Source organism: Lygodium microphyllum, chromosome 15, assembly GCF_053477565.2.
Source record: "Lygodium microphyllum isolate KBCC chromosome 15, Lygodium_microphyllum_v1.1.10, whole genome shotgun sequence".
Lineage (NCBI taxonomy): Eukaryota > Viridiplantae > Streptophyta > Polypodiopsida > Schizaeales > Lygodiaceae > Lygodium > Lygodium microphyllum.
In genome coordinates, this window is record NC_141149.1 from 76,369,372 (window position 1) to 76,393,940 (window position 24,569).

The window sequence follows — 24,569 nt, forward strand, 5'->3', positions numbered from 1 at the left end:
GGCAGTGGGTTAGGATGATGTTGATGGGAATAGATATGCCGTTGAGTTTGAAGCAAATGTCCTTAATGAATGGCAATGGCGGTATTCTCAAGTCAAAAGAGAGCTTTAGGGTATAGTGACAGCCTCTAAGTGTGATAGGGATTATTTTATGGAATCTCATGTAGTGGTAGAGATTGATTTTCTACTTTTATTGGGCATTATAGTAAATTATTCAACTCGTGATATTGCCATGTTACAATGGATTCTATATATAAAGGAACTTAACTCTGATTTTCAGTATATTACAAATAGAGAAAACCCTGTGGCTGACATGCTTTTACAAGCAAGGTGTGAAGATAAAGAGGAGCTGATGGAAGATGAAGAGGACAATATGATAGGTGTTGAAAACGACTTTATGACAACAAGGAATGAGTATGCAACTGATGTTACCTCAACAAATACAGTAGGTACAACTATTGTAATAGGAATTTCAGTAGTAAGAAAAGAGCTTATAGCCATGGAGAAGAGATGGGCAGTAGAGACAAAGCATCATCAGTATTATGCTTCAGTGAGAACACAATTTTTGAAAGAGTTGTATGAGGATGATTGGCTGAAAATAGGCCAATATCTCAACCTCATAACAAAGAAGACTGAGTGATCTGAAGCTGAATTGAAAAGGATTTAAAAAAAAACCTTATGGGTTTTTCTTGAAAGACAGATATTTATGGAAGCATGCAAAGAAAAAGAGAGGAGCTCCAGTACATGTACTAGGAAATAGGCCTTCTCAACAACATGTGATGCAAGAGTTTCATGAAAGCTTATGGGCTAGACATAGAGAAGTTTGGGGCACATTTTCCAAGATCAAAGACAAGTATTGGTGGAAAAACATGTATAAAGATGTGGAGCATTATGTGGAATCATGCAATGTCTCTCAGATGTATTCCATGGTAAAGCATAAGGATGGGTTGCAACCGACTTATCCATTGTCTATGCATTACAAATGGGTAGTTGATTTGGTTACTATTCTTAAAGATTTATGGAATATGAGATATCTTATGCTTTCATGAGAAGACTTGACAAATCAAGTGGAAGGCTGAGCTCTTAGTACAAAGACTACTCGAGTAGTTTGCAGGTTCTTATTGGGAAGAAGTCTTTTACAAGTATGATTGTGTTGGTAAAGTGGTTGGCTGATAGAGGAGAATTAGATGCAAATGAGGCTCATGACTTCTTTTCATGATTGGGTATCAAGATGGCTTTAACTTCAACCTATAATCCTGAAGCAAATGGAAAAAGTGAAAGAGGTCATCAGCCTAAATTAAGGCATTAGCAAAGTCATGCAAGGACAGGATGAAAGAGTGGCCAAGAATGTTGCTCTTTGCTTTATGGGCTAATAGGACCACTCGTAGTGTAGTGACAGGGTATATGCCTACTGAATTAATGTATGGACAACAGCCAATCATGCCTATTGAGGAGACTATTGCTACTTGGAGTGTTCTACCATGGGAAGAGGGTTTGACTAGAGAAGAGTTGTTGATCCTATGCATTAGACAATTAGAAAGAAGGTCTGAAGACATTAAGACAGCCATGAAAAAGCTGAAGACTGCAAGGACCAAGAACAAGAAGAGGCAAGCGACACAGATTTTGACCCCACGAGCTACACAAGAAGGGGATTGGGTTCTAGTTTATGATAGCAACTTGGAAAATCAACATAATGCCAGTCAAAAGATGGCAAAGTAGTGGTTTGTTCCATATGTGGTAAGGTTTATTTTTTACAATGCTACCTATGCATTAAATGAGATGGATGGGACCGCTCTAAGGATTCAAGTGCTTGGAAAACGTACTAAGCTCTTTAAACATAGGAAGTCTTCAGCATATGAGTTGAAGGAGTTGGATACTGAGCATGAACGTGAGAATATGGAAGAATAAGAGGTAGAAGATGAAGACATTGATATGGCAGAGGATACTTCTTTTGACACTGCAGATCCATAAGACTTTGGTACATATCGAAAGATGTGCAGGTTAAGAGGGGGTAGATGTCGTGCCGCTAGACAGACACAATGTGAAAAAGTCTAGAGTGCATCATCGTTCGGTTTTCTTATTGATCTAGAGAGTCAATGCCATATTAGTCATTAGTATTAGTGTCTGTAGTAGTGTGGATGGTTCAAAAATACTAGATTTTTGGACAAGTTTAGCCTATTTTTGATATTTTAAATATTATTTATTGTAAATATCCAAAATTTGTAGACAACTTCTAGAATAGGATGACATGTAAAAACAAACAAGTGGCTTTCATCCATTTTTGGGAAATTTTACGCAAAAAGAAGGATTGGTGAAATCGTGCAACACGCGCAGACTAGGAGAAGGAGTGATCTAGGAGAATTTTGACAAGTGTCCTGCTATTTTACCCCCCTTTCGGAGCCAATGGAAGGATCAGATTGGGGATCTAGGACACAGAGAAAAAGCTACTATTTGATGCACATTTTTTGTCTACAAGGGATTTATCTTCACAGGATGCAGAAATAAATTGACAGGCTTCACCTCTATGAGTATTCTTCTACATCTTCTATTTCTTTGAACCCCTTCTCTTTCATCAATTGCTCTCCCTGAATCTGCCTTCACCCTAGTGTCTCTTACCCCCATGGTAGACTTTCGACCCCAGACGCTCCAACAATGACGTCTCCTTTCTCTAGCCTATGTAGCTTCATGGACATGAACAAGTTAAACTTATTTTATGGGGGAGATAAGGATGGCAACCATGTATTACTAGTGACCCCTTCAATGCAAATGAGATTACCTAGTTCTCACTAGCAATCTACATATTCAATGTAGATAAGATATGATACCCCTCTCTCTTGAACATGTTTGTCTTGTTGATGATTTGACTACCTCTTGCTTCTGAGTTCCTTTTGTATGTACTTTACTTAGCTATTGTAATGCTACAAATGAATACACTAGTCAATATATCAACAATTTGTATCAGTTCTAGCATTTGGGCTTTCTTTTCATGCTTTGTTTAACACACACACTCATTTAGTAACACCCTTTATACACACGCACACACACACACACATCAAATACAAACCACTTGCATAAACGCACATATTTACACACTTATATGCCAAAAAATCCACTCACCATACACATTATTCTTAAAATATCCACATGTAGTTTATTTTCACTAATAATTTTCACTTAGATCATTTGCACCTATATTCAAAATCTCATTCACACCTAGGTCATTTAGATCATTTGCACCTAGGTCATTTCCCCTTATATCATTCACACGTAGGTCATGTGCACACGTTCCTTCACACCTACTTCATTTTCACTAATAATTTTCACTTAGATCATTTGTACCTATATTAAAAATCTCATTCGCCATACACATTATTCTTAAATTTTCCACATGTAGTTCATTTTCACTAATAATTTTCATTTAGATCATTTGCACCTATATTGAAAATCTCATTTGCACCTAGGTCATTTAGATCCTTTGCACCTAGGTCATTTCCCCTTATATCATTCACACCTAGGTCATGTACACAAGTTCCTTCACACCTACTTCATTATTTCCCTCACATCACTCTCTTATAACACTCACACAAACTAACCCACACTTCACTCTCACAAGCACACTTATCAATCAAGGGTACACTCCATTCTCACAAGCACACTTACCAATCAAGGGTTTTCGTCCTTTTCAAGTCTACTTTTGCATGAGCACCTTGGTTTTGGAAAGGAAGAAAGCTTGCTTTTGCACAACTCACTCTTGTGTATTGAGTCAAAGTGTAGCAAAGGCCTTGAGGACTTGTATGTTTTGGAACTAAAATATTTTCAAAAAAATCATAAAGCCGTGAACTCAAGACAAATCTTCTGAAATTGAGACCAAGTAACCCAAAAACATAATTTGACACATCACAATGACTACAGACATAAAAGTGCATGCCTAGTCTAGAAGCTTTAGATTGATCTTATTGCATGCTTTTGCAAAATAATAAGCTGATCCCCACTTCTTCTAAGCAGTAAAGCCCTAGCTTTGAATTGATCACTACAACATCAACATTTGAATCCCCTCTAGTTTATAGGCCCAATTCTCAAGGCCACACCTCTCAAGGATCCCATTGATCAAGTAATTGACATAGTCAACCAAGAAACTTTAGACCATAAACCTAGTAAAATGGTTGAGCTAGCATTTCCAACCTCTCTTCTAAGGGATGTTTTTTAGAGTCCTTCGAGAGCTACCAAAAAATTACACATTTTGACTATGCTAGACTCTCAAATGAAGACTTGGAAATGACACTCCTGCCTCTTAAGGACCAAGGGATGAGTACTTTTAGCAAGATCATCAAGCACAACGATGGATAGAAAACAAGAACTTCTAATTATGAAATCTAAATTAGATGGTATCAAGAACATCTTGTTGAATGCAAGAACATTAGGATCATCCACTAACACCCTAATGGACCTCATTCAATGCAAGCTCTTTGATCGCAGAGATCTACTCATTATAGGAGCTCACATGGACCAAATATTGCTAATTGGAATGGGAAACATACCTGCCCAACTAGACCAAGCCAAAGTGCCCTTAGTGGCAAAAAATTTTGACAAGTATCATACTAGAGATAACCCCTATTACTTCATAGAGCAATTTGGGCAAGTTTGTGAGGTAAGTAACCTTACAAGAGACACCAACCAAGCTTAAGCTTTTGGGATGTGCATGGGTGAGTGGGCCATACTTGGTTTACTAGCTTGATGCAGTTGAGAAAGCTTCCTTCATAGCCCTTAAGACCTCTCTTCATTAAGAGATTCACAGAAGCGAGATATGGGGATAATCTAATTGTCCAGCTCATGAAAAGCAACGATGGAGAGAGCATGAGAGACTATGTATCCAAATTGACAGGGCCATACAAGAGAATTCCGCTAGCCAAAAAAATAGTTGTTGCCAAAGTAGCCACAAGGTCTTCTATCAAGGGCATTCACAATGAAAATATCTATGAGGCGCTAGCTAGCAACTTTGTGCTTGATCATAAGAATCTCAATGGAGTCTTAGATGAAGCAACTCAAATAAAATACCTACACAAGGAGAGAACTTGAGACAAGGAAGGAAAATGCCTAGAGTCTAAATTGCAAGTTAGTAAAGGAAAACTTGAGATAGAAAACATTGAAACTCAAAATCTCATGGCTGATGTGATGAAACAACAACAACAACTCTTAAAAATGAACAAACCATTCAAGCAAACTCAATTGTGCCACCAAAATGTGTAACGCATACATTGAGTGGTGATTACTTTTGCTATCGGAATGCTCCTAACAAAGTAGGATGACAATTTGTGGGTGGCTTGGGCATGAGGGATCAACCTATAAATCCCCTAGGTGGCTTTCCTACATTGTGCCATATGTAACTTGAGGACTTCCATATCTAAGGCATGGTTTTACCTACTCCCCTAGACCAAAGACATGTAGCTCCTAGAGCTAACATAACCCAGTTTGCATCCCATAGCCTTTGGACATAATCATACCTCATCCACCTAATGATGTCCTAATTCACTACATTGATGATCTTGCTTAGAAACAAGACTAAACCAGTCCACGTGTCTCTTATGATGAGGAGGAAAATGTGGTACTCATGTGACTACCGACCAGTACCAATCATGATGTTGGAAAGAGGTAGAGGGCAAGGCATGATGCAACCTCAACAAATTCTTGTCTATTGGACTTGTAGCCAACCTTAATCACATCTCTACATAGTGCCCTCAGAAACAAGAACAATCAAAGGAGAATGGAGTTGATCAAAGGTGTCCTAAATGCGGAATCATCCACACGTATCTCAATTGCCCAAAGAGGAATGTTAGCACTAGCAAAGCTCTAATACCCACTATTCCTTTGATTCTCTTTATACCAATAATGTTGAACAATGAAGATGTGATTTCCATTTCCATCAATGCCATCACAAGAGCAAAGGCTAATCATGGTGGATCATTATCCCTATCCCATCTCTAGCAATTGGCCCTAACATTGGAAATAAGTATGCAAAGAAGAAAGCTAAGCATGTTGCTCCTCAAGCTAAAGGGTGGAGGAGACATCAATTCCTCGCTCATCATGCTTGCAAGACAAAAGGTTAGATTCAAGTCTTCATCATTCGTTCTTTTTAGGATTAGTTTAAACAATTTTGTCCATCCTCTTTTTAGTTTATTAAGGTTAGATTCAAATCTTCATCATTCATTCTTTTTAGGATTAGTTTAAAAAATTGTCTTTTGTTTTTTTAGTTTATTATAATTAATCAACATCATTAGTTAACGAAAACGCAAAACTTCAACAGACCAAATATTTTGAATGGATGGGGAAATGGCACATTCTCCCATGATTATTTAATCCTGAAGAGATTTGTGCCAACTCTTTGACATGTTATATAGCATGTTTTCTCAAATCATTTATTTTTCTTATTTTTTGAAGTACTGTTATTGTTAATAATATTTTGAACGTATAGTGAAAACGAAAGCCTAACGAACTTTCAATTGTACTGGAAAAAAAAAAGAAATCGTAAATCTTCAACAAAGTGGATATTTTGAATGGATGGGGGAATGGCACCTTCTCCCATAATTATTTAATTACGAAGAGATTTGTGCCAACTCTTCAACATGCTATATAGCATGTTTTCTCATTTCATTTAGTTTTTTTAGTTTTTGAAGTACCATTGTTATTTATTGATTTCATTTATTTATGTTATTAGAATTACTATTAAGAAGAAAAAAATCATCATTTTGCACATCGAAAAAATAAACTATCATTTTTTTAATGAAATTACAAAGTATAGCATATTGTTATGTGAACAAGAGTACTGCAGTTGATCATGTCTTGGGAAGAAAGACAGAAAGAAATTAGTGGTATCACTCTTACCAGACTACACAAAACGAGTTCTCAATGCAAAGCCATTACAGCTTCAACTATTGAGTATCATTGATTCATCCATCTCGGTCTGCAAAATGACAAGAGCGATTGTGAACGAAACCTTGGACCATCAATCTATTCTCAATAACCCTATAATCTCTTGGAATGATGGATCGCTTTCACAGCCATCTACTAGAATATGATGATAACTAAATGTCGATGTCTTGGAAAGAAATACAGAAAGAAATACACAAAACGAGTTCTCAATGCAAAGCCATTACAGCTTCAACTATTGAGAATCATTGATACATCCATCTCGGTCGACAAAATGAAAAGAGTAATTGCAAACAAAACCTTGGACCATCGATCTATTCTCAATAACCCTATACACTCTTGGAATGATGGATGGCTTTCACAGCCATCTACTAGAATTGACTTGACTACCTCTGATATTGTAGATGTGTTTGCTTTCAACATTCTACATAATCCACTGATCCAAAAGTATATGGCTATAGCAAAACATCCACATCCAAGGACACGGCTTTGTATCCTTAGCAAGCAATCCATCAAAAGGATTATAGAGCTCCATCGTAAAAGCTCTCCATTTGACCCAATGCTCTGAGCAGATCATGAGAATGAAAGATGTTGCAGTTTGCTCGAAAATGTAGTCAAGCCAAGCTGACAATAGGCTTTTCAAAGAGCCGATCAGCACGAGTCTACATGCATCATATTACGAAATAATAACTGTCTCGTTGAATGAACAACAACGTTCAAGATGGACAACTTGCCTACAAGAACCTCACCCTACCTAGATATCACCTTAGAAAATGTAGTGTTTTCGTTCTTATTCCCACTTGGGCATGGTGCCTATGATGGCAAGATCTACCTTACCGAATACATCAAGATGCCAGCTTCAACCCTTTTCTTTGTGTACACCTTACACAAGCCTTACATTCTAATTCTATACTAGCTAAAATATGTTGTCTTGATTGCGAACAACACAAGCACAACTTGCCTACAAAGGAACATCGACAACTACAAGCACGCAAACAAGCATAGTTCCAATGAAGAGGTCATCAAGCACATACTACAAGGTGGGCTGAGATCAACAAGTTGGAATGCATCGCAAAGGAGTTTGTCTCGTTGAGTGCACCATTCTCTTCCACACCACCAAGTTCCATCTTTTCTTCAACTAGTATATCCTTGGTAGAGCTGTGTGTGTGTCATTAGGGGCTCCTTACATGCACACATAATCCTATGGTTACATGAGATAAATGTTGCAAATATGACTAACGAGTTATGCATGTACATTCCATCCAACGATGATCAATACAGTTCGACAAGAAAACTAAGAGCCCTCGTCATGGCAAAGCATATTCATAGGTGCCATCGTGCCTACTACATAAGCAAAAGTAATAGCCACGATAAATGCAAGTACGGATTTCTGTATGCCTCATGTGACAATTCAAAACCAACAATAGACCCTACATCTACTACCATCTTGGAGATAAGCACCAAAATATTGTGCCTTATCACCCAACATTACTGCTCCTATGGGGAACGCACATGAATATTCAACAAGCAACAAACTCTTCCATCTCTTACTACCTCCTCAAGCACGCAATGAAGGCAAAGCCGATCAGAAAGATAAACATCTAAACAGAAGATGCCAACAGACTTGGATTGCAAGACTTGGACTCCAACAAGCAGAAATTAATTTCCACCACAATATACTGCATACCAGTGTCACCCACCAAGGCAGTGTTGAATTGCTTACAAATCCCGATAGTCACAAGAAGTGAGGCCATCGAGTAGTACATCAACAGCTACTTTACACAAATACAACAGTGAAAACTCAGGAGGACAAGGAATATCATCATGCACCCTATACACCTTTACTATGCTGGACCATTGGGCTTAGAGCATTTAACATTCTACCACTGTCACAAAAACTACATCACCAAAACCACCAATGCATCCGATCATGAACCCACACCTTTACTATGCTGGACCATTGGGCTTAGAGCATTTAACATTCTACCACTGTCACAAAAACTACAACACCAAAACCACCAATGCATCCGATCACGAACCCACTCTCTGCGACACTTATGGCTGGTACGTTTCACCAATTTTCACCCACGCCACCAAACAGAAGGTTTCTTCTTTAGCACATTATAGTAATGAAAAATCTTCAAGACAGCGAACTAATAAGCACTGAGAACGCGGCACAATCATACTACATCGAGTGCCAACTCCGTGGTCTCGTATCCGACGAGGAAGACCTCAAAATGTTCATCACAGACTACATAGCAAAAGCTCACGACGATAGAGAATATCATCATGCACCATATAGACCTTTACTATGCCCGACCATTGAGCTTAGAGCATTTAACATTCTACCACTGTTACAAAAACTACATCACCAAACCACCAATGCATCTAATCATGAAACCACTCTCCGCTACACTTATGGCAAATAGTGCAAGAGCATATGAGGTTGGTACGTTTCACTGATTTTCACCCACGCCATCAAATAGAAGGTTTCTTCTTCAACACATTACTACAATGAAAAACCTTCAAATCAAAGAATGAAGACAGCACAATCATACTACATCGAGTGCCAACTTCGTGGTTTCGTATCCAAAGACCTCGAATATTCATCAGAAACTACACACAAAGAAACTTGCTCGCCCAACAATGAAAAACCTTCAGATCTAAGAACGAAGACAGCACAATCATACTACATCAAGTGCCAACTTCGTGGTTTCGTATCCGAAGACCTCGAAATGTTCATCACAAACTACACGCAAAGAAACTTGCTCGCCCACCAACTAATGAACATGATCATTCAAAAGATCCATGTCATCAAAGACAACCCAACAACATTCACCATAACTTCTAACTGCAAAAGTGCCATCGCATCAATACAGAGAAAGATGTTACAGCTCATGAAAGAGTTCCGAACAATTCCTAAAAGTACTACAACAACAGAACAAGTTATTTACAACCACCTCATGGATGCAACATACGACACAAGCACAGGAGTAGCTACAACTAGACTTTGCAACCTATGTACCACGGTCCAATACCAATTCAAGATATACCAACATGTGCACAACAATATTCAGTACAGTTGCAAGAGATGGATGAACGCCACATTGCAATAAGAGAAGCTGACACAATCATCATCAATGAGATGAGATATCCATGTTAACAAGGATAACATTCAATATAATAGTACGCTAAGTAGTGAGCATCTGCCAAGGCTCGCTACTCAATCCATTCATCAAGAAACTCATGATATTATTTGGTGATCTTGCACAATTACCACCTATTTGCAACCATCAAACCGAGTTCTACAAACAATATCACATCATGTCCCCGTATAGGACACATACAAAGTGACACTCCAAACCTCAGTTCTGACACACACATACAAAGTGACACTCCAAACCTCAGTTCTGACATGCACACGACTTGCCATTCCTACAGTTTCTATAAGTGATCAAGTATCATTATCCAACAAAGCAAGAGATACATAAATGCTTACGTCAATGCATGATCCACGAGGATATCCAAGATTTCATCGACCAAAAAACAATCATATGCACACACAAGATGTTCGCAAGTATAAGTAGATTCTACACAAATACTACACAACTAAATAAATCCAAACCATCAATGTTCAAATGAATGCAATTGATGAGCCAACATTGCAAACCTGGCTACATAACAAGAACTTCCACAAGATAGACGAGATAACAATTCTGGCGATTGCAATGGTAACTAAGAACATTAACCTCACCATAGATGCAACAAACAGTGCAATGTGTAACACTAACCGTGTCAATACAACAAACGAAAAAATGATGCCAGGAATCCAAGTCACGATACTTTCAATGAACCAACTCACTTTGCGGCACAACAAGCACCAATGCAAGGCACTAAAAAGCAAGTGATACCATAAATCCACGTCCTCTTTGACCTTCACATATACGCAATCACCAATCACAAATCGCAAGGAGCCACCGTGAACCAAAAAGCACTTCTACATATTATAAGTATCTTTGCTCCAAGACTAGTATACATAATCCTCTTGCACATAACTAGAAAAAAAACATTGTGTATCATTGGCCTTCCAAATCCATCTACCTTTTGCTTCAACACCTTTCTTCATATCATGACTCAGGTGAAGCAACAATACAACTCAACAAAAAAAAAAGATTAAACACAAAACATTCTATCACACAACAATCTTATACGCTTCTTGTAGCAAGTAATAAATCAAATGTCTATACCTTCTTTCAAGCATACAATGTCTATACCAATGTATTCTCCAGACAACCATGCTTTCCTCATTTTCTCATTTACAGATACACAACACCCATCAAGGCAAAGATGACTCCGACTGAGGTACACACAAACCAAATGATAACTACTATGTATTTAAAAACTAATAGATTACTTTACCTAACCACATTCATCTATGCATGCAAATGTTCCAACTATACATTCAAAACCACAAGAACATCCACACAACATCCGTAAAGGCAAAGATGACTTCAAATGAGGTACACACAAACCAAATGATAACTATTATGTATTATGTATTTAAAACTAATAGATTACTTTACCTAACCACATTTATCTATGCATACAAATGTTCCAACTATACATTCAAAACCATAGGAACACCCAATGCCCTATCGAAAACGTCCTGCATATACGCAAGATCGCAAGTATATAACGACAAACCAAATGAGAATGGCAAACGTCGCTGGGCAAAAGCCATAATATACATCAATAACTAATGGCCGCTCGAATACATACATAAAACTTCGCAATCTTAATTTTTACTACAAACGCTAACTCACATGCACTTAACATGTAAGGTTCCCCGAATACATACCTAAAGCTTCGCAATCTTAATTTTCACTACAGAGGCCAACTCACATACACTTAACATGTAGGGTTCTACGAATACCTACTTAACCTTGAACTCAAGTACGAAGATACGGTTGACAATCCACTGTGAATAATCACAACCCAAGCGTTATTGGACACAAGAATGAGAAGTAGCCATTACAATCACGGTCATGACAATTTTGCAATAACAATCGAGGTCACATACCTACTGAGCAGAGAGATCTATACCTAAAAAAACTACGTAACATAACCTACGTAACATGCAAGTTCTCAAAGATGGCATCTTCTCAAACTTGTTTTTAAAAAAACTAATAATATCAACTTCTCTCGCAAAAATGTACACAAGCAAACCAACAAAGAAACCAAACTTTTGCTAGCACTACAAGTCTTGCCGCCAACTCAACCACTACAAGTTCCAACCTCAACCACTACAAGTCTTGCCGCCAGCTCAAGTACTTCCATATCGTCTTGCATCGTCCACAACCAAACACTAACACAGATATACAAAATCAAGTACATCATCTACACCATAAGATATAAGAAAAACATAAAGAAGTTCGTAGGACGGACGACGAACATCAAGAAAAGAATCCAACAACGTCAAAGAAATCCCGTCAAAAAAATAAAGAAAGACATAGAAACATTACAACAGTTGGAGGATAACTTCAAGGTTAACATAGCAACAGTTAATAGCATGAACAAAGCTAGGAATTTTCAGCAAGCTACCATCCGTAAGAAAAAATGCAACGGTAACAAGATACAACCTATACGAACGCCCAACAAGATATAAAAAGTATTATTTTTTGAAGAGAGGAAACTTCATTTAACATACCAAAAGAAATGTGAGCGTTCAAAATCATGATAAACGACTCGAACTACATATGCATACATATTCTTCTTTCAACATCTTACATGTATTTAAACAATGCAAAAACTTATCTACAAACGTATTTCGCTTCAAAAACACGATGCACATCTAAACACCAATAAAACTATTACATAATAGACATGCAAAAACTACATATACTTCGTGCTCCTTTACTGAGCTGCACTTGTCAACCTAATTCTCTCTCAGATATCCGTCGAAGCGACTAAAAGACATGTCCGCACGTATCTATACGTCTATACGTATCTATACATGTATTAGAACCAAGAGAGAGAAAAGAGATTGATTGATTTATCTAATGACCAATAGGCATATTTACGGAAGTAGGTCCAATAGCCCATATATATAATATATAATATTATAATAATAACGACGAGAGAGTGAGATGTAGGTCCAATAGCCCATATATATAATATATAATATTATAATAATAACGACGAGAGAGTGAGAGGAGAGAGATGGTGTGCTTATCGAGAAGACAAGTTTTTCAACAGATGGTCAAAATCAGGAGATTTCTCGTGAAACGTCACGACGTTTAGTCTTCCTGCAAACAAAACATTTCATTAGGAACGGCACACAATTTTGAATAGCTCCGGACTTACTGTACAGATATATATGATGTATATTATATTATACACTCGAGTTATGATCAATGGAGCCAATGTCATGTCATCGATACTCCCGCAGCAAACTCAACGATGGACTTGGAAGCTCCGCGGAGCTTCTGAAAATGAGCTGATTTGTCTGGCTGGAAGGGGTCAGCATGGTATTCACACTCCAGGGTGATACGTCCACCTGACAACCACAAGATGGGAAAAATATGCACTTTAGAGAATCCTGAAAATTTATGAAGCTGATACAGAAACAAGCATCAAAACTGCTTAATTGAATGAAGCAAACATCATTGCTCAAAACTGTCTTTCTGCACAATTGGGAACAACTCTCTTTTCTAACATTCTATTCCTCTGCATGATATCATCAGTTTCCCTCTGCATAAAGATACATAAAGATGGCTGGATGCAAAATGGATGCTGACAGTCAAGCTCGCCTCCAACAATCAAAAGAACCACCTACAGAAGTTAGAACATTGGACTGGGCTAAGGTCACACGCTCCAAAACAATGTTGCTTGACCCCCCAAAAGAGTTGTTGCACTTCAGAAGGAAAACATTGACTCTAATTCCCCTGCAAAGCATAAGCTTATTATTGGACCCTCTGTGTAACCCTTTTCTTTTACACTGCAATGTTGATGTTCATTGCATCATTGAGCAACCCGGCTGTCGTACATGCATTGCAGATCCACTGTGTGGTGGAAGATCCAAACCAATGGAAAAAAGGAAGAGGCTTAACCAAAGCTGTTTTTGAGGGGAAAATAGTCGGTTTTATAACCAAAATGCCAACAAAACATCCATCAGCTGGTTTTCATCAAGACGAGCTTAAGCTTCAATCAGTTTTATGAAAATCTTGCCTGGAAAAAATATACTAAAGGACCGTTTTCTGGCGGTCGAAGATCCCCTAACACCCAGTATAACCCAATACACCCTCAACGGCAGGAAGAAAACATCCCACACATTTGCTTCATAGCCTGGCTCTTGGGGCAGTAAAAATCAATCCTCACAGACCACCATGCAAGAATAGAGTTCGCCCTCTAAGCCTGCTACCAAGCACCAGTGTATGCCACATAGCTCCCCTCTTTCATTGTCTTCAACCATACCAAGCAAGTGCCTATCTCACAAAACCCTAGAATTTCCCAATCAGTCTATAATGTGACAAGAGGTCCTAGGATGTTGGTTGTCCAGCCCTTGCTGGAGGGATCAACGTTGCACTTCTCTCCCTCCTATCCCAATACGATGGAAAAGCTACCTCCCATAAGGATCACACACCTCCCAACAATGAGATCATGAGAGTTTTGTCACGAGAGATCTTTGCCATTGTAATGTTGCATTAGGAATACCTTGGCATAGAACACAAAATCCAACCATTGATTGGAATCAAAATAAATTAAGATTTGCTTTTAAGGGTAAAAACATATCTTTTGATGTTGGAGTTGAAATTTGTAGGCAATAAAAGTATATTTCCTTGTACTTACAGCTTTATCAAAGATCTAACAAGGAGTCTAGAACTAAAGAGTCCATCTCAAATAGGAACAAGGACCAAATAGATTTCTAAGAGAAGTACGAAGATTGTTTTGCACACACATTAGTCTCATTCCAGGAGCTTGCCTCCAAATAGGCCACCATATCATGTGAGTCCAACACAACAAGAGAACATTATGAAGCAGGTGAACAAGATGTCAAAGAAGGGTCTTGGTACATGTGTGTGGACTATACTGCTATAGGAACCTTAACAAAATTACTATTCAGAATAAATTTCTCATACCAAGAACTAATGATATCTAGGATAGCTTGGATGAATCCAAAGCATTCAGCAACATTGAGTTGAAGAGTGGCTATTGTAAAATAAGGATTGCTTCTAAAGATATTCATAAAGCAACATTCACAACCACCTTTGGTTTATATCAATTTCTTGTGTTAATATGTGGTCCTACCTACACTCTTCTAGCCTTTAATAGAATGTTAAAAAGAATATTTAGAGCACGTCAAAAATTTATGAATGGCCAGAATTGACCAATATTTATGAACCTCCTAAGTTTCTTAAGATTATTCTCTTACTATAAAAGATTCATTAAATGGTTCGTTGTAGTTGCTTGACCACCAGATTGCAAAAGAAATTTTTTGAAGCTTTGAAAGTCTATGTCACCAAAGGATCTATTTTAATTATACCAAATTAGTCAAATCTTTTCATTATGGAATATGATGCTTCACTATTTTGTATTAGTGTGGCCCTAAACCAAGAATAGCATGCAGTTGTTATGCAAGCAGAAGGCTGCATAGTCAAATCTTTTCTTTATGGAATATGATTGCTTCACTATTTTGTATTAGTGTGGCCCTAAACCCAGAACAGCATACAGTTGTTATGCAAGCAAAAGGCTGCAAAATGCAAAAAAAGAATAGTTGATGGCCACAATTCAAACTTCAAAAGATTGAAGGCACTATCTACTAGGTGGAGAATTTTTCATTAAAATTGAGCATGACACTTTGAGACATTTTCTCCACCAACCAAAGATTTCTGAAAAGCGTATTTAAGTGGCTAACTATTTTGCTTAATGCAACGCTGAGATATTTCATAATCCAAAAACCAACACAAGCTACTTGAGGTCTTGTCAAAAAGGCCTTAAAATTCATGTAGTATCCATGATTCACCATACAAATTTTAGCTATATGCTTCTGAGGAAGATTTTAAAATCATTTGGGAAAATTTACAACTTGGTAAAAAGATGAACCTATGTTATCAAAGATGAATTTTTAAGAGTATAAAAGTTGTGTGCTACTAAAGAATTCAAGCATTATGTTATGAAAGAATATCATGTTGCTCCCTACATGGCCCATCATAGTATTTTGGCCACAATCAAAGTACTTGAAATATATTTGTTTTGGCGAAGTCTTCCTTTCCTTAACAAAGAGAAGAATGTCGGGGAACAAGTTTGTTGCAATGATTTGAACAAGTTTGTTACAAATGATAAGCCTATAAAATAGCAACTGTTATCATCAATGAGGCTTACTAACAAAGTCAAATTGGCAGAAAATTGTTCAAAATTTTGGAAATTTTCATGGGTGCAGTTTGTTACAAATGATAAGCCTATAAAAATAACAACTGTTATCATCATTGAAGCTTACTAACAAAGTCATATTAGCAAAAAATAAATTTTGGGAATTTTCATGGGTGCAACTGGTTATTGCACAAGCCATCCAAATTGGTGGTCTCGTACTGAATCATCAACTCTTTGAGTATGACTTTTGAAAAACAAAAGCAAAGAAGCAACTGTCGATTTGCATATTACGTCTTGACCTTAGCTTGCTAGAAAGATTACAATGTTACATTGAGAAGACTCTTTATTACTTTAAAGGAGAAGGCATGGAGCACTAGGTTTTGTGACAATGTGTGGACTATTTTTATTTATTTGCAGCTTCTAGATCACATGCAATCATGTATTAGACACAAATCTGCAAAGCATTGGTGAGGAGATATACGATCTATATGTGACGAGGTGAATCTATCCTAGCTCACCTAGTGACTTATGCATGAAACAATTTGTGTATCAAACCCTAGATCTCAAGTCAAAAGTTATAAGAAAACACAATGCAACAAAGTATAGGAATTTCATAAGCAAGTGACAAACTAAAAATATAGAGAATTGTAAACCTTTGATATTAGATAGCCGATGCTTCGCCAGGTTCTTCAGTTCGGAAGCTTGGATAGCACACAAGAAAAAAGCAAGAGCAAAGGCTGTGTATGCAAAAAAGCATCGCTATAGTAACAAAAACAAGTCACAAACAAATACACTAAATAGAGCATTGCATACATGTTTTTTAAAGCATACAACCAAGACTTGCCACCGAATGTATATTCAATAGATTCATAAATACACATGGTATTTAGCATAATAGCCCTTCAAGCCAAGGGAGATGAGCCCCTCACACCCCCCCAGGAGAGAGGTTTGCTCCCTCCACACCTCCCTCCAAGAAGGCTAGTGGGAAAGGTCACGCCACAACAAGGCCTTCAAATAAGGACCCAATGTAGTAATGACTCTATACATGTATGTAGCGAGGCTAGCAATGTGTCAATCCCCAGAATGGTTTGTCTCCAACTATCTAGCCACCATTCAGTGTTGAAACCACAACCTACTAGGTAAATGTGTTGCTCATAAATGCCTTCTACTCGTATGGGGGGTTCACAAAGAAAGAGTCAACATTTACCTACATAGTTACATAGGGGTGAACCATTGATCTCCAATAGCCCCCTCAATGTTCACCTTGTAGGTGAATTACTCCTTTGGTCCAATACCATGTTGATGAAGATGTGGCTTCTACACAATTGTCTTTAGGATGACGATACTCCAAATCCACCACTCCATCCCTAATAAGATCCCATACAAAATGATATTGGACTTCAATATGTTTGGTGCAAGCATGAAATACCGGATTTCTTGCAATTGTCATACTTTGATTATCACAAAACACCTTGTAGACTCCTTCTCCACTACTCTCATATCTGCCAAAAGCCTCACATGCAGCAAAATATGCTCCTTTGTTCTCCACTTTAGTCAAAGAGAGAGCAACTATGGAGTGCTTCTTGCTAACCCATAAGATAACATGTCACTAATCATGTCACTAATCTCTTGTTATCTCTGTCTCCTACCCAATTTGAGTCACAAGAGCCAATTAAGATACTCTCACCACATGCGTATACATCTTCTTCGAAATGCTTAAGATAACTTCAAAAGGAGTAACTAGTGTCTTACAATCAACCATATCAAAAGCTTTCAATGGCTCACTTGCATAATTTCTTTGAAAGATAAAGATCATGTCTAGTTCTTGCCAAACTTCAATCCCCAAACAAAAGTGCATAGGTCCAAGATCTATTATCTCGAACTCATTACATAGAACCTCCTTTGTTCAAGAAATCTTCTTATCATGATATTCAGTAAGAGTGAGATGATGAAAAAAACTTCTCTTAAGACCAATACTTATCAAGTACTTGTGAATCCGCTCATTTCAAGCACGTGGTGATTTGTTCAGCCTAACAATGCCTTGTAGAGTCTGCAAACTACCTTCGAAACTTCAAGCTGCAAAGCTAGATGGTTGTTCCACATACACTTCCTCCTTCATTTGCATTATCGACCACCCACAATGTGCAACAAGGTCTAAACTAGTGCAAATAGTAGTCAATCTGACTATAGGAGCAAAAGTGTCTTTGTAATCATAACCTTTTATCTATGCAATCCCTTTGCTAAAAAAGGAGCCTTAATCTTATCCAACAATCCATCAACCTTGTAATTAAATGTGTAGGCCCACTTGATGCTAATTACCTTGCAATTCTTCGGACAATCTGTAAGGTTTTAAGTGTGATTATGCATGATGGAATCATAGTCCATGTGCATAGCTTTCATCATCTTTGAATCTTCCATAGTCTCCTTACGACTACTGGGTTCTTGTATTTTCCTCAATTATGCCATTAATGCATAGTTGAGCAAATGTGATTGAGCCCTTCTTTGCTCCTCTATCCTCTTGGATCAGAGTGCCTCATCTTGAATTTCCTCAATTACCGATGGATCCTTGCCATCCAAGAGTTTACTTACCCACTTAGACAATGACTTCCGAGCTAGCTGACCTACGTCTAATGATTGTGGCTGATGAGTAGGGATTTTTCTGGGTATTAGAAGAAGGATCATCCTCCTCCACTTAATATGGCTACTTCACAAATATTATATCACGATTTATGATAACCTTCCTTTCAAAAGGGACATCTTTGGTATAGCTACAATTTAGGACTTAAATAGCAATCTTTACTACTTCAGTCCAAAACATATTTGGAACATTCTTCCCTTTCAGCATGGTTCTTGCCATCTCTCTACTATGACATGATTCTTTCACTCAGTCGACACCACCAATGGTGAAGGCCTCACCCGCATCGATTGAAGATACGCCCACATTCCATGCTTCCTCATTGGTAGGCATAGGTAGGTATTGGTACTGATATGCTATTTCCTCCCCTTCTAGTGAATCCCCTGCTCATCTTGGCTAGAATCTTGTCCGCGATGTTTTGAGGGATTTCCTTGCATGGAGCAACTTGTACCCCATCTTGGAAAGATATTGAAGAAGTGGGGTCGCACCACTAGTGTAGTGCTTCCTGCAATACTTGCACATCCAATGAGCCGCCACTCTTTGTCTTTTACCGAAGCCAAATGCAATCTGGAGCCGACACCACCAATGGTGGAGGCCTCATTACACATCAATTGAAGATATGCCTAGATTCAATGTCTCCTCATTAGTAGGCATAAGTATTCGTATCAATACGCTATTTCCTCCTCCTCATGGATTTCCCCTCTCACCTTAGTGAGAATCTCGTCTACGGTGTTTTGAGGGATTTCGTTGCATGGAGCAACTTACCCCCTTATTGGACAAATCGAATAGCACCACTTGTGCAACACTTCCAATGGTGGAAGTTGGACTTCTTTGTGTCCCCAACATCCAAGGCCAAGTCAAATAGTCAAAAGTGGATTGGCAACCTGGCTGGAGCATGGAATCCAAGGGGAATGGGGTATGGAATGTCACCCACACGTGGCATCCAAGGCATTGGATGACTCCAAAGTGCCATACAAGTAAACAATAGGCCAAAATCAAAGAGTAGGAGACATTGTGTAGATGTAGGAACACACCTAGATACAGTGGAAAAAATATAGCAGTTTTTATATACCAATCCATATAAATTCATATCATACAGTATCATACAAATCATACCATATAGACCTGTCTGTACCACATACGAGGGCAACTGTGGCTATGCCATCTCTCCAAATCTCACAAATCTCTCACAAGTCTACTCAAAGCCTATATTCTAATACCATGTAAGAAAGCAAGACACAACAAAGTACAAGAGCTATGTAAGCAAATGACAAACAAAGATTATGGAGAACCATAAACTTTGATTATTGTAGATGAGTACAATAGATAGCTAATATTTTCCTAGTATGTGCTTGTGTTAGGAAGCTTCAATAGCACACAAGAAAAATACAATAGCAAAGACTATGTATACAGAAAAGCGTGGTTGTAGCCACAAAAACAAGCCACAAATTGATATGATAAATAGAGTGTTGCATACTGAAAGGTGAGAAGGATTGAAGCTTGCACGAGAGAGCAAGAGCGAGAGAGAGAGAGAGAGAGAGAGAGAGAGAGAGAGAGAGAGAGAGAGAGAGACTTATAATGTGGAAACTACAATAATCACAATGTGTGACCGGCCTTCCCTTTATTCATCTGTCACTAAAAGAATAAAGAATAAAGTGACGGTGACGGGTGCTCGTTGCCTACAATGTGCAGGTGTGGGTACTGTCAATGTAGTACTACACGGGCGGCTAGGCGGAGGCGCCTTTACTCCCAACAACCTCCCACTTAAAGGTAAATCTGCCCCAGTGAGGAGTGAAAAAAAAAAAGATAGTACAACATGTACACATGTACAACAGGATGAGGAAATACATCATCTTATCCCACGCCCATCAAACTCCCGAGGAAGGCAAAGCGCTCTGTAGACATGCTTTTGGTGAGCAAATTTGCAGGATTCTGGTCAGTCAAGATCTTGACAAGGTCAACAGACTTGTCCTCAACAACCCCACGTATGAAGTGATACCTCACCTCAATGTGTTTCGTCTTCGCATGGAAGACCGGATTCTTGGCTAACTAAATAGCACTCATAGAATCCAAATGCAGGGTAGGGATAGCATCAATACTAAGGTCATGAACCAAATGGCCTCCTTGCAAGCCTTAGTGGCTGCAACATACTCGGCCTCTGTAGTAGAAAGGGCCGTGCATTTATGCATCCTAGACATCCATGACATAGCACCTCCAGCATAAGTAAACACATAGCCAAAAGTGGACTTTCTACTGTCTACATGTCCTGCATATCAAAGTCAGTGTACTCCCTCCTATATTCCGGTTGCCATAGCATATACACATATCTACAGTGCCCTTCAGGTACCTCATGATACCCTTCACAACATCCCAATGCTTCTTGCCAGGTGTAGCCATATAGCATGTCACAACACCAATTGCAAAGGCAATATCTAGACGAGTGGCTATCATGGCATACATAAGACTGCCCACTGCCGATACATAGGGAATCTTGGCCACCTCGGCCCTCTACTCATCTGTCTACAGATAATCGACCTGTGATACCTTCATGTAAGAAGGCAATTGACAGCCAATAGGCTTTACGTCTTGCATACGAAAGCGCTCAAGGACTTTATGAATGTACTCCCTCTATGTGATAAGTAGAGGAGTACTTGATGCCTGTTGCGTCTAATGCGCATACCAAGTATGTGAGAGGCTTGTCCCACATCCTTCATCTCAAAGCTCTTCTTGAGCTGAGCCTTAAGAGCATCTAGCTCATCATGATCTTTCCCTGCTAATAGCATGTCATCCACATAGAGTACCAAAATAAAGAAAGATCCATCACGGGCTTTCTTCATATACAAGCACGTATTCATAGCACTATGGCTATAGCACTGTGACTGCATAAAGGCATCGAACTTATGATACCATTCCCTAGGTGCCTGCTTCAGGCCATAAAGACTTTTCTTCAACTTGCACACTAGGTGCTCCCTCCTAGGCTCTGCAAAGCCCTTAGGCTACTCTATGTAAATCTCGTAATGCAAGTCCCCATGTAAGAAAGCCGTCTTGACATCCATTTGGTACAAGTCCAAGTCAAGCTGTGCAACCAAAGCCAAGACTAAGTGCAAGGTGGTTATCTTAACCACAGAAGAGAAGACCTCATCAAAGTCAATACCATGCTCCTGCTTAAAACCCTTTGCTACCAATCTAGCCTTGTATGTCGGCTTGGGGTGTCCAGGGGTACTTTTCAGCTTGTACACTCACACTTGCATGGCAGAGCCTTCTTACCAACAAGCAAGGAAACCAAATTCCAAGTCATATTCTTATGCAAGGAGTCAATCTCAAACTGCATAGCCCTCTTCCAAGAGTGACTATCACCCATGCATATGGCCTCATCATAGGTGAAAGACTCCTACATCTGTAACTAAGGCATAGTGCATGAAGGGTTCAAATCTGTTAGGCGGACATCTATCTCTAGTAGTACGCCGCACTACAGGCTCTACTGCCTGCCCAACAATCTGTCCAACACCCTAGGCCATAAGCATTTGTTGTTGCTGCTATCCAGCTGGCTCTACAGAAGCTCGTGGCTCCTCCTGAAATATAACCCTGCATATCTCCACGACTCTCTCAGGCTGCTTATACATCTTGTCTTCATGGAAGACTACATCATGGCCGCAAATGACTTTCTGCACCTACAAATCCCATAGACGGTAACCCATCTCTCCTTCATCTCCATACCCAAGGAATATGCATTTAACACTCTTAGGATCCAGTTTGTTACGCTTCTCCTTGGATACATGGCAGAATGCCTCACATCCAAAGACACGTAATGATATGCACGGCAGTCATAATTGCCTTAGCCCAAAAGTGCTGGAGTAGGCATGCATGGCTAAGCATATTGCGAACCCTTTCCTAGATGGTCCTATTCATCCGCTCAGCCCTACCATTTTGGAAAGGGTGTAGGGGGCGGCCAACCGACGCTTAATACCCCTCTCATTACATAACTGCTCAAAAGCGCATGAGACATACTCGCTCCCACTATTTGTCCTTAGCCATTTCAACCTATTTCCAAACTGGTTTTCTGCCAAAGTAAGCCATCTCTGAAAAATTGCCAATACATCGAACTTCTACTTTATGGGATAAGCCCATACTTTACATTAAAAATCATCTATGAAAGTAACAAAATATTTCGCACCACCCAAAAACTGATAGGGCATGGGCCCACAGACATCAAAATGTACCAAAGCCAAGGACTCACTCATACGTGACATACCAAACTTCTTATGCGTAGACCTGGTCTACATGCAAAAAAGACAATGATCACAAGAATCAAAATGAGAATAGTCAAGAGGCGATAAGTATTGCAAACCAGAAAGCATTTTCATTTCTTTAACAAACATATGTCTCAAATGAGCATGCCAAAGAGATACATGAGATAAAGACCCCACAAACAAAACATAATCAACTATAGATCCAGAAACAACTAAGGGATAGAGGCAAACATATATCCCAAAGGAGCATACCAAAGAGATACATGAGGTAAAGACCCCACAGACAAAACATGATCAGCTGTAGATCCAGACACAACTAAGGAATAGAGGCTGCAAGGATAGAGGCTGCTAGCCTTGGCACCTCTCGCAAGCACAAGCTTGCCAGGAGTAATCTTCCATACAGAGTCTCCAAAAGATACATGATATCATGCGTCATCAAGCTGTCCAACGGACATGAGACTTCATGTCAATGCAAGTACATGACGTACATCGTGCACAACAAAATTGTTGCCAGAAAAAAACTGCAGCCTAACATCACCAATGCTGACAATCTCAAGAGACCTGTCATCACCCAAGCGCACAAAACTCGAAACAAAACGGTATGAATGGAACTGCTCTCGGCAAGGTGTTAAATGAAATAACGCACCTGAGTCCAAGAGCCAACAATATGCATACATAGAGTGTATCGCTGTCATCTCTGTGAAGCACTAGATAAAGCTACTGCAAGGATACAATTCCCATCACTATTCTCGAGCTGCATAACATTGATCTCTTCAATTTTAACACTTGACTTAGCAGATATGTTGCGATCAGAAGATTTTTCATGCACTTTCTCTTAGCCCTTATCTTTACGCCTTTCATTGTGCAATTCATGACACTGTGGTCTTATGTGGCATTTCTTCCCACAATGATATAATGCCCATCACTATCCTCAAGCTGCATAACATTGATCTCTTCAATTTTAACACTTGACTTAGCAAATATATTGCAATTAGAAGATTTTTCTTGCACTTTCTCTTAACCCTTGTCTTTATGCCTTTCATTGCGCAATTCATGACACTCTGGCCTTATGTGGCATTTCTTCCCAAAATGATGACAAGTCATATTTGCATTTCTCCCACGAGACTTACTGCGTGACTTGGATTGAGATTTATCCGAATCCTGTCCACGGCCATTACCAAGGTCATTCTTTGTATTTCCATCATGTCGACCTCTAACAGTCAAAGCATGAGATACAGGAGAGAGATCCAAATTCTTACAGTTGATCTCTTCCTGCAGAAGAGAGAGAGCTTCTAAGTAGTGGCAGAAGCACATAAGGCAATGCGGAATACATCGCAAGACTCATTAAGAGTTCCAAGCAAGAACAATGGAGTAACATCCTCTTTGAAATAAAT

At 38.9% G+C, this 24,569-nt stretch overlaps 1 protein-coding gene across 2 annotated transcripts in view; it reads right to left on the bottom strand.

Annotated features, from left to right (window-relative positions):
- Nucleotides 1-13,019: 13,019 nt before the first annotated feature.
- Nucleotides 13,020-24,569, bottom strand: part of LOC148024680 (transcription factor MYB3R-1-like) — a 67,850-nt gene continuing 56,300 nt past the window's right edge. The window contains exons 11-12 of one of the 2 annotated variants that reach the window (XM_087694330.1): nt 13,319-13,477; nt 13,020-13,226 (exon numbers count right to left, since the gene is read on the bottom strand). In XM_087694330.1, coding sequence (XP_087550456.1) covers nt 13,352-13,477 — 126 coding nt within the window. In that variant the 3' untranslated portion in view covers nt 13,020-13,226; nt 13,319-13,351. Of the gene's footprint in view, nt 13,478-24,569 lie in introns of both variants that reach the window. The other variant, XM_087694329.1, reaches the window with a different exon arrangement.